General features: G+C 42.9%; 1 protein-coding gene across 1 annotated transcript in view; it reads left to right on the top strand.

The window, feature by feature from the left end:
* Nucleotides 1–280: 280 nt before the first annotated feature.
* Nucleotides 281–12,012, top strand: part of LOC308365952 (E3 ubiquitin-protein ligase TRIM35-like) — a gene marked incomplete at both ends in the record, with an annotated part of 83,547 nt that continues 71,815 nt past the window's right edge. Inside the window, 5 exons of the mRNA XM_080839587.1 lie at nt 281–676; nt 1,052–1,147; nt 1,328–1,558; nt 1,879–1,901; nt 1,987–2,105. Coding sequence (XP_080695713.1) covers nt 281–676; nt 1,052–1,147; nt 1,328–1,558; nt 1,879–1,901; nt 1,987–2,105 — 865 coding nt within the window. The remainder of the gene's footprint in view (nt 677–1,051; nt 1,148–1,327; nt 1,559–1,878; nt 1,902–1,986; nt 2,106–12,012) is intronic.

The following is a 12,012-nucleotide window of genomic DNA, read 5'->3' as shown; positions in this document are numbered from 1 at the left end:
TGTTTATCAGAACTAGATGAGCTACTGCGTTAAACGGCTCTCATTGTGTGCGTGTTCATTAGAACTAAAGTGCTACTGTGTTTAACGGCTCTCATTGTGTGCGTGTTCATTAGAACTAAAGTGCTACTGTGTTTAACGGCTCTCATTGTGTGCGTGTTCATTAGAACTAGAGGTGCTACTGCGCTAAACAGAAGTGTGGGAGGTGGACACTCTATTGAATGAAGAGGTAAACACAGGGGTGATTTAGGGACTAAGCAATCAAAAGATTTCCACTGGAACTATGGCTTCAAATTTCGAAGAAATTTCGACCTGTCCTGTGTGCTGTGACATCTTCACGGACCCTGTGCTCCTGTCATGTAATCACTGCTTCTGTAAAGCCTGTCTGCAGCGCTTCTGGGGAACTAACGGATCCAGAGAATGTCCAGTCTGCAGGAGAAGGTCATCAAAGGATGAGACTCCAGTCAGTCTAACATTAAAGAACCTGAGTGGGACCTTCTTACAGGAGAGAAGTCAGAGAGCTTCAGCAGGGTCTGAGGTGCTCTGCAGTCTGCACAGTGAGAGACTCAAGCTTTTCTGTCTGGATGATTTACAGCCTGTGTGTGTGGTGTGTCGAGACTCAAAACAACACATCAACCACGAGTTCCAACCTATAGATGAGGCAGTATCCAACCTTAAGGTGAGTTTGTAAGGTTTTAAAGGATTTCTTTTGTAGAACACAACAACAAGCCTATAAAAATACAAATAACTATTTGTTGTGTCAATAGGACTGCAATGTTCAACTTGCGCCAGTGGTTGGCACTGTTGTCTTTGCAGGTAGAAAAATACTTGTTATGTCGTGTGTCAGCATGAACTAAATTGAATGCATATACAGTAATAAATGTAATTAATTACAAATAGTTACACACACACACACACAAACAAACAAACACACACAAACACACACACACACACACACACACACACACACACACACACACACACACACACACACACACACACACACACACACACACAAGCAAACAAACAAACACACCATGTGTTTTTCTTCCAGGAGGAACTGAGGATTAGACTAGAGACCTTACAGAGGAAGCTGAATGTGTTTGAAGAAGCAAAACGCACCTCTGACCAAATAGCAGAACACATCCAGGTGAACGTTCATTCATATCAGAAAACATCTCTTTAAACTTAACCGAAAATATAACGTTTTGTGAATGCCATTCCAAGCCCAACACACCTTTGAGTAGATCAAGGATCTCGTTTCCGCATTGTTTTACACAGAAATATTGTAGGTGCAGACCATTAACAATACATCTTTATGATATTCCAGACTCAGACCCAAAATACAGAGAGGAAGATCAAGGAGGAGTTTGAGAAGCTTCGCCAGTTTCTACGAGATGAAGAGGCAGCCAGGATAGCTGCACTGAGGGAGGAAGAGGAGCAGAAGAGTCAGATGATGAAGGAGAAGATTGAGAAGATGAGCAAAGAGATCTCATCTCTTTCAGACACAATCAGAGTCATAGAAGAGAAGATGAGAGCTGAAGACGACACATTTCTACAAGTAAGAACCATCTACTGTCCTTACCAGTGTGTGTGTGTGTGTGTGTGTGTGTGTGTATGTGTGTGGAGGGTGAGAGTAGAGAAGAGTAGGTGTGTCAGCTTACAGTGAAGTAGAGAGAGCAGTTTGTGCCTGTGGAGACTCAGGCTGCATTTGCAGGAGATTTGCTGTGTGTGTGTGTGTGTGTGTGTGTGTTTTTCGGGCGTTGTTAAAAAAGCATGGGCTGCTCAACCACCAATGGGTCTGCGAGTAAATAAAGGTTTATTATAAGAAATGTTCGTACCAATCATGATCAAATAAAATGTTCCTTCATCATTTCACAGAACTACAAGAGTACAGTGGAAAGGTGAGTGATCTGCCTCCTGTCTCTCTCTTCTCTGTGGTTCTGAACCCAAACCCACAGCAGCACTGACTCCTGAATGTTATTCCAGAGCCCAGTACACACCGCAGGATCCAGAGAGGGTTTCAGGAGCTCTGATCAATGTGGCAAAACACCTGGGCAACCTGAAGTTCAGAGTCTGGGAGAAGATGCAGGGGATTGTTCAATACAGTAAGTGAATATATCCCTTTGAAACACAAAAAAACACACAGAAACACAGAGTGAGAGAGAAGGAGAGAGAGAGCACATTTCATACACAGAGGCAATTCAATGTGCTTTCCATAACTAAGAGCAACAAGAACCCCAAAACGATATATGACAACTGACAAGTGGAGAGATCAAAAGAGCTGCCAAGCGGAAGGGGGAACTAGAGGAGAGGGGAAGTGATGAGGAGTGTGAGCCAGAATTGTCTTGGATATTTCAGTTGAGTAAAAATAATTGATAAGGATACAGTAAAGCTAGAACAGAAGACATTTTAGAGTGAGTGGAATGCTATTGAAAGAATACAGTACTATTAAGGATGCTCCAGTGAACTGTATCATTCTCCCATGTCTAAAAATGGAGGATTCAGAATGACAGAGGGAAATGTCATCTCAAATTGCTTTGGATGTGCCAGGGTGTGTGATAATGCAGCCTGTTTTCATGCTTTGACAACATGATACAGGTACGCCTAACACATTTTCTTTTTTTGTGCATGATCAATGTTTTTGGGGGGTGCAATGTATGTTTTTTTCGTCACTGACGGACTTAATGAAATGTAAGGAACTGTGTTGCTCCTGCCTGAACTCGGATAGCTAACTTGTCTCACCCTACTGTTTTGAAAAGACTTAATATGGGATGGTATTCAAGACATTTATTTTTGGGAATGATAGTATTTGTTTTCCAGGTTGACAGGGTTGCTAAGAGTTTACTTTCCTGCAGATCAATCTTCTGAAATGTTCAAATGTGCTCTACAGCTTTCACGCCAAGAGTAATTAAGGGATCTCATTGGGTTGGTAAAGAAATAATAAAAGAAAAGATTAATGTGAATGTGCACTCCACCCTGTTTGTGTTATCCCCTAGTGTAGTGTAGTTTATGAGCTATATCACTGGTGGGTGGGCTACATGCAATACAGCTGTTTTCAGAAAAAGGCCCCAAATAGCCCAAGAAGAGCAATAGCCTGAATAGAATCCTTGATATGGCCTGATAGAGCTGTTTCCAGAGAAGGCCTGAGCTTAGCCCCAATAGAGAGAGAGAGAGAGAGGGGTTGAGAAGGGGGCGTTCATTGACACACACACACACACACACACACACCTCCATATACACACACAGGGGCGGTTTGAGCAAATTGGAGGCCCTGGGCAAAGAACAATGTTGAGGCCCCCCCCCCCCCCCCCCCCCCAAAAAAAATCGTTTTAATGTTATTTGGAACTGACATTTATTGTGAGTATATGACTTTAACAATTAAACAGTTGTAAATTATTTTAATTATGAGGTTTTGAGTGCAGTGTTTTAGTAGTGTAACGTTTTTATTGCTTAATCAAAACAATGTTACTTGTTACATTTGATTAATGCTTTATAGTTCTGTTTCTGAAAGCTTTCAACTGAAACTTCCAAATATGTACAGGTACTGTTTTAACCATTTCAATTCTCTCTCTATCTGTTAATTTGTCACGCCATGGGGGTCTTCACTAATCACTGTATCTCCAACATTGATGTACTCACATTGTTGATATCACCGCTGTCGTTATCAGCCACCTGTGCTTGAGCTGTGTTCATGACCATGGCAGTATCATGCGTGTCGTCGTCAGTGCGGGTGTGACAGTGTCTCGGATATGGGCAGCTTTGGTACATGATGGCTCACCGTTTGTAGAAGCAAAGCAGGCAGAGCTCGTTGGTGTCACTAAGCTCATTGTCTGCTGCTGCTGTTAGCAATCGCTAAACTTGGCTTAGCCGCACTTGAAACATTATCAGATGAACTCGACACATTATCAGATATTTCTTCCACTTCCACGGACGAATTCCTTGATAGGAAATTGTGTGTTACCTTAGGTAATTTCTCCCTGAACTTCTCATCCTGCCCTTTCCTCTTCTTCTTCTTCTTCTTCTTTCGATTAATGGCGGGTTACACCAACAGGTGCATACCGCCACCTACAGGTCACTATTTAGACAGTGCAGGTTTTGGCGTCTCAGCAACACAAAATAAAGGAAAAGAAAATAATAATAAAATAAAAGGGATATTCATATTCGCTCGTAGAGCCCTGCTCTTTTCAGGAACTTGATCAATTCCCCTGGCCTTATTCCATCCCCCAAAACCGCAGCTAGATTAAAATCAGAACATCCAGCTCTTTGCAGTTCTTCTATCCATTGCTCCCTGTGACTCTGGTATGTTGGACAGACAAGCAACACATGTTCCACTGTCTCATCCTGGCCTGGACACCACATACAATCTCCTGTCTCTGTCCTACCTACCATGCACTGGGTGCTGTTCAACAGCGTATGGCCAATCCTGAGCCTGGCGACTACAACCTCATCCCTCCTGCAACCTCCAACTCTGGCTTCTCTCCCAACCTCTCTGTTTATTGCATACATATGTCTGCCTTTAGGACTTGCATCCCACTGTGTCTGCCACTGCTTTCTCAAAGCCCTCTTTATAAAACCTTTTACCTCCCCCCTCCCAAGCTTAATGTTAACCTGTGGCTCTGGATTTTCAAGTGCCTTTTTGGCTAGGCCATCCGCTTTCTCATTGCCCCATATGCCCACATGGGCTGGGATCCACAGGAAAGACACAGAGGCCCCTCTCTGCTCCAGCCTATATAGGCACAGGTACAGTTCATTTAGTAAATCCATTCTACAGGATCGAAATGACTGTATGCTGCCCAACACTGCTGCAGAGTCAGAGCAAATAAGCCCCTCCTCTTGCCCAGTCTCCTCAACCCACTCTAGTGCTTTAATGATGGCAATTAGCTCTGTGGTGTACACAGACACCTCATCTGTCAACCTCCAGGAGGCACAGACACCCATCCCTTTTACAACCATGGCAGCTGCAGTTTTTCCAGATTCTGGGTCTTTTGATCCATCTGTATATATCTGGACAGGTCTTGCATATGTACACCCAATATGGTCCAGTGCGTACCCAGCCACGTACTGCTTCTCCTGTTCTTCCTGGGCATACTTCAAAACACTCATGTCCACTATAGGCAGGGGGAACAACCATGGTGGCACTGGTGACATGGCCACTGTCGGGCTAACCATTCCCTCTTTCAACCCCACTTCCTGTACCCATTCTCTCACCCTCCACCCAAACCCCTTGCCTTTTTTGGCCTCGTACTCCCAGCATGGCTCTATCACCCTTTTCGCAGGATTCCCTTGATTGTGGCCTTCCAGGTTTGACCAGTAGGCTAGGGACAGCTTTTTCCTTCTTATAGCTAAAGGCGTTTCCCCCAGCTCCACATGTAAACTGTCTATTGGGGAGGATTGTAGTGCTCCACAACAAAGCCTCAGTGCTCGCGACTGTATTCTTTCCAGCCTCATGATTTGAGAATCAGACGCAGATCCATAAACAAAGCTGCCATAGTCTATTGCTGAACGCAGGAGGGCATAATATAATGTCATTAATGAGGATCGGCTTGCCCCCCATTCCATCCCTGTCAGACATCTCATAACATTTAGTACCTTCTTGCACTTTGTCTCCAATTTATCAATATGTGTTTTCCATGTGAGCCTTCTGTCAAACCAAAGCCCTAAATACCTGGCAACCTCCACTCGCTCAAGTGGTTCCCCATACATGTACAGTTTAACGTTATCAGCAACTGTTCTTTTTGTAAAGAATTCACAGTATGTTTTTGCTACTGAGAATCTAAATCCCCAGTCACCAGCCCATCCTACAACTGCCTCAATTGCTTGTTGGATCTTACTGACAATAAAATTAATGTTCCTTCCCCTCCTCCACAGTGCCCCATCATCTGCATATAGTGAGACCTCTATGTCTGGGCTTACCCTCCTAAACACCCCATTCACCATGATATTGAACAACACAGGGCTGATTACACTGCCCTGGGGCGTGCCATTCTCCACCTCAGTCACTGTAGACATGTCTGCCCCCACCCTCACCTGGATTGTACGCCCAAATAGGAAGCTCAGTACCAATTAAAAAGCCTCCCTCCCACCCCAAGCTTTTTAAGCTGTATCATGAGGCCTTCCTTCCACAACATGTCATAGGCCTTCTCGATGTCAAAAAGGACAGCCACTAGAACCTCTTTCATTGCTAAGGCTTTCCTAATGTCTGTCTCAAGCCTAATCATGGCATCCAGTGTAGACCTCCCCTTCCTAAACCCACTTTGGTATCCTGCAAACAGACCTTTGCTTTCCATAAAGTATGTTAATCTATTAACAAGTATTCTCTCCATCAGTTTGCACATATTCGAGGTGAGAGCAATAGGCCTGTAGCTGGTTGCCTTTGAAGGGTCTTTCCCTGGCTTGGCTATTGGGATGACAAGTGAATGCTTCCACACATCTGGCACCTTTCCTTCTAACCATATTTATTAAAAACTTCCACCACCTTTTTAAGCACTTTATCAGATACATGCTTCATCATTAGCACACTTCATCTTGACCTGGTGCGGTATTGGAGGTATTGATGAGGGCACATTTAAGCTCGAATAATGTGATATCCCTATCCATAACACTGTTGCATTCTGTTTGCCTTTCACATACATTTCCCCACTCTCTCAGGGTTGTTTGTCTGCGCTCCAGAGATTGTTCTTCCAGGTTGCCTGTACTATGCGCTTTGGCAAATGCATTCTTCAATAACTCCGCTTTATCCTTTGCTGAGCTTGCCACATTATTTCCCTCAACCAAAACAGGGATAGATCTCCCTCTAAATACCCCCATCATCTTTTTAACCATACCCCATACCTGTTCTATCGGGACATATGTTCCTAGTTGACTACAGTATTCCCTCCAACATTTTCTTTTTGCATCTTTAATGACTTTTCTAGCCTTGGCCCTTGCCTTCTGATACTCCACCACTTTCTCAGGGGTGAGCGTAATTCTCAACACCCTAAATGCTTTGTTGCGTGTTTTGATTGCCTCAGTGCACTCCTTGGTCCACCATGGCACTATCCTTCTCCTACCTCTCCCTTGGGATCTGGGTACTGCAGCTGCAGTTGCAGCTAAAAACACATCAGACAAGCTCCTTGCCATGTCATTGACCTCTCCTATTATCTGTACCTGGCCTATCCTGGTTTCACAAACTTCATTAAAAACTTCCCAGTCTGCCTCTTTCCAATGCCACTTCCCTGGACACCAATTCACCTCTTTGATTACATCTACAGCTATTTTGCACATTAAAGGGAAGTGATCACTTCCTATAGTGGACTGCTCTAATATGTCCCACTCACTTATCCCAGCTAATGTACTGGATACGCATGTGAGATCCAGAGCTGATAGTGCTCCAGTTCTTACATTCACCCTGGTGCCTCGCCCATCATTTAGGCATATAAGTGCCTCATTGTCCATAAACTCCTCCACAACTTCACCATTCCTATTTGTGACATCACACCCCCACAGAGAGTTATGTGCATTGAAATCCCCACACCACACCACCCTTTTACCCTCTCTCTGCACCACTCTTTCCAAATACGCCACTGTAAGGTCATTACAGGGATTGTAAAAATTCACTATTATGATACTATCCCCTCTTGTCCACCACATTTCCACCGCCACACATTCACTATCCTCACTCACTATTAATTCCCTGTATGGCAGTCCCTCTTTCACAAAAGTGCAACATCCCCCCCCATGCCCTTCCCTCCTATCTTTCCGTACTGACGTGTAACCCGGCACCACAAACTGTAAGTGAGGGACTAACCATGTCTCCTGTATACATAAAATGTCCGGTAAATCAGGTAGATTATACACAAATTTCTTAAATTCCTTCCCATTCGCCACTAGGCTTCTAGCATTCCATTGTAGTACTGTTAATGGGGTTCCTGTCATCCTTCACCCTGTGATTGTTCAACATTTCCCTCTAACTTTTTCATCACCTCTTCCAGAGGTACACTAGCCATGTCCAAGTGTGTTTTTGCAGCTTGCATTATTATTTTTATGCGATCTGTCCGTGTAGTCGCTTGGGCAGAGCAGTTAATAACCTTAATTATAAAAGCTAGAAAATCTCTCTTATCCACCTGCATTGTATCCACTCGTACTGGGGGGTCGTTGCCCTTTCCTCTTTATTTTCTCGCCACTTAAAAGACGTTTCACGCGTAACTTTGCGACTACACACGTCACCACACGAAAAATTGTCAGTGACAGAAAAGTCACGTGCCCTGGAATAATTTGTTCCATGATGGAATTAAGATACATTTTAAGCTGATATTGAAAAGAAAATAATCGTGTTTCATGCTTATTATGAATTGTCATTATTTTGCAATGCCAAGTGATTTATTTTAATTAGCAAAAAAAAAAAAAAATCGGAAATACGACGAGGCCCCCCTGGTGGCCGAGGCCCTGGGCAACTGCCCGGTTTGCCCGTCCGTCCGGTCCGCCCCTGTACACACACAAACACACACACACGCTAGACACCTACTATACACACGTGACGTATTACAGCACATAGCTTCTTTGCTTCTTCTCTCATAAGGCCAGCAGGCCAGTACAATGAATCAGTTTGATGCTTTGAAAGTGCACCAATTTCATCACCAATGAATAGAAGTCTAAAAATTACAAAATGTGTCTGATTTAACATGACTTCCAGCATAGGCCACACCCACCTCTGGCCTTCTTTCCCAATCCAGATACAAAGACAGATCATTTAAAATGGTTTAACAGATACAAATGCAGATACATATAATAACAAATGATACTTTGTTTATTTGTACATATCTCTTTTTGCATGCTCTTTCCACTTAAACCATTTGTGTTTCTCACTCTGCAGCTCCTGTGACTCTGGATCCCAACACTGCAAACCCACGTCTCATCCTGTCTGAGGATCTGAGCAGTGTGAGACTCAGTGATGAGAGACAGCAGCTTCCTGACAACCCAGAGAGATTTGATGAGTATGCCAACATCCTGGGCTCTGAGGGCTTTAACTCAGGGACTCACTGCTGGGATGTGGAGGTTGGAGAGAACACATGGTGGTTTGTGGGTGTGATGACAGAGTCTCTCCAGAGGAAGGGACACTATACCTCTATGAGTGGACAGTGGTGTGTGTTTTATAACGATGGTGAATATGGAGCCGGTTCTCCACCACAGCCCCCCACTCCCCTCTCAGTGAAGCAGAAACTCCAGAGGATCACAGTGAAGCTGGACTGGGACAGAGGAAAGTTGACATTTTCTGACCCTGATAATAATAACGAACATCTACACACTCTCACACACACTTTCACAGAGAGAGTGTTTCCATACTTTGGTAATGGCTGTAGACTCTCTCCTCTGAGGATCTTACCAGTGAGAGCTTCAGTGAACCAAGAGCAGCACAGTGAGGGTTTATGGCACTTCATGCATTCCTTCCTTCCAGGTTAATGATGAACATACTTTGTTGAACATACTGGCTGTAAACTCTTTCCTCTAAGGATGCTAGCAGTGAAAGTAGAGCAGCACAGCAAGAGATGATGTATTCCACACAGAAATATGGTGTTCATGATAAGAAAGGGAATGAAGGATCTGTAACCCATTAAAGTGCATGGGTCGTGATGAATTAAACTGTACCGTTTCTTCTGAAGAGAATAATATTTTATTTTAACTGAAGTTGGGACATTTAGCCTTAGTTTAGAGGAGCTGTTCAGCTTCAGCTTCATTAGTCTGATCAGACTCTGAGGTCCTGAAACAGTGGAGCAGCTCAGCTTCAGCTTCATTAGTCTGATCAGACTCTGAGGTCCTGAAACAGTGGGGCAGCTCAGCTTCAGCTTCATTAGTCTGATCAGACTCTGAGGTCCTGAAACAGTGGGGCAGCTCAGCTTCAGCTTCATTAGTCTGATCAGACTCTAACACTGATGACAGGAATGACATTAAAGCTCCTTTAATTGGCTTTAATACATCTCGCTCTCGCTCTCTCTCTCTCTCTCTCTCTCTCTCTCTCTCTCTCTCTCTCTCTCTCTCTCTCTCTCTCTCTCTCACTCACACACACATATAATCTCATGTAAATTTATGAACTGGACATCATCTGTTGAAAGATGTTTTATAATCCTATTGATCACCGTTTTAACAAAGAAAAGTAGAAAACTCATTCGAACCCTATTCATCTGTCTTATAAGTCTTATTTTGCGCCTTGTTCTGTCCAGTTTTACATTTGTTTATGTTCCATGTTTGCATTTTTTACATGTTTACAATTAAATACAATATTTAAAGATATAATATGGTGTCTTTATTGGTTTGGTTTAATGGTATTAACTCTGCAGATAATCCATGGTAGATCATTTGTCATCCACAGAATTGTGAAATAGAGTGTGAAAAGTATTACAGAGGGTAAGCACAATAGGTACACCAACCTTTCCAATAAACAAATGTTGTTTCTTAAAATTATTGCTAGTAGTGACTTCTTTAGGGGCATAAGTATTACCAGTAGCTATATCGGCATTCTTTATCAAAATGGCACAGCCCTAGCTAGTTTAGCAAAATCTTAACGTGAAACGTGACTGAGCACAGCCAGAGGCACAGCACCCCGGCAAGCCGAACGTTGCCTTTCAAACATAAAAGTGGCGATGCATGATATGCTTTTTCAATGGACAGGATAGCCAGCCCATTCAGCCTCTCCTGCTACATGCTGCCCCTCAGGTCTTAATGAGTTTTAATTTGGAAAAGGATTACTCTGTCACAGATGTCAGAGGCAATAGTAGGGCAGTGCACACCTCCCTGAAGGTGGATGCTACAGAGTGATAATTTACAATCAGCATCTTGGCAAATTGGGAGAGTGAGGACTGCTGAGCAATCTCTGAATCACTCTAAAACAGGCCCTGAATGATAGGAGTGTAGGAAACGTAATTGCTATGTCCCTGTTGTAGTGGTCAGACAGACATCTAGCCTTGCCATATAGCTCATCATCGCCACAAGCTGATGACCACTACAACAGGGACATAGCAATAACGTTTCCTGCACATCATTCAAACTGCCGTGCCCCTATTTATCAGGTTGCTATAATTTTGGAGTCAGGTCGCCACCGAGCGCCTGTTTTATTGTGTCTGTGTTTTTCAGATGTGGGTAAAGCTGCTGTGTGTGCGGTCGTACCAAATCATGCCTTTCATCAGTGTTTTTATGAACGCTTCAGCACTTGACCGTCTGTTCATGTTACTGTGTGTCAGAGTGCTATCCATGTTTCTGAAAGCTTGTTCTTTGACCTGTCTACTTTCCCAATACAATAGCCGAAGTAACTAATTGGACTGTAAAATCCAACTGGTAATATATATATATATATATATTAGTGCTGTCAGTTTAACGCGTTAAAAATGATGGGAAAAAATTATTGAAGCGACATTTGGAATAGATTTGCGATTAATTCATTTGCGATTAATCGCGATTGAGTTAACTATGACAAAAATGCGATTAATAGCGATTAAATATTTGAATCGTTTGACAGCACTTATATATAATATTAGAGAGAGATAGAGAGAAATATATACACATACGTATACGCCTAATGGTGTGTGTGTGTGCCTCATAACTGGCGTGCACTAGGGCCACCTCACACCACTGTGCTATACACTACCCTAGTGGCTTTGATTAAACCTCTAATAGTCTGGTGGCTAGGATGGAAATATAAAATACACTGGAAATGGCAAACATAGTGGTCCTTGTAAATTGTTTATAATTGATTCCTGTATATAGCGTATATATTATATTTGTATTATTAGACTATTTATTTTTATATAATTTTGGTCTCTATTGGTAATGCATTTCATAACTTTTTTTATTTTACAAAGGTAACCAATAGAACTTATAGTTCTTATCGAACAATAGTATGTTGGAATTATCTAATAAATAAAACTGAATTTTTTTTTTTTTGTATTTGTGAATATTCTGGTGGCGGGTAAATGCTCCTCCTGGGCAGTAGCTTAGTCAAGTCTTTTGAAGTCTCCAACAATCAGACACTACACAGAGAAT

The sequence above is a fragment of the Sprattus sprattus genome (assembly GCF_963457725.1).
Source record: "Sprattus sprattus genome assembly, chromosome: 5".
NCBI classification, from domain to species: Eukaryota; Metazoa; Chordata; class Actinopteri; order Clupeiformes; family Clupeidae; genus Sprattus; species Sprattus sprattus.
Note: the sequence above shows the minus strand (reverse complement) of the source record. Positions and strands in the feature narration are given on the sequence as shown.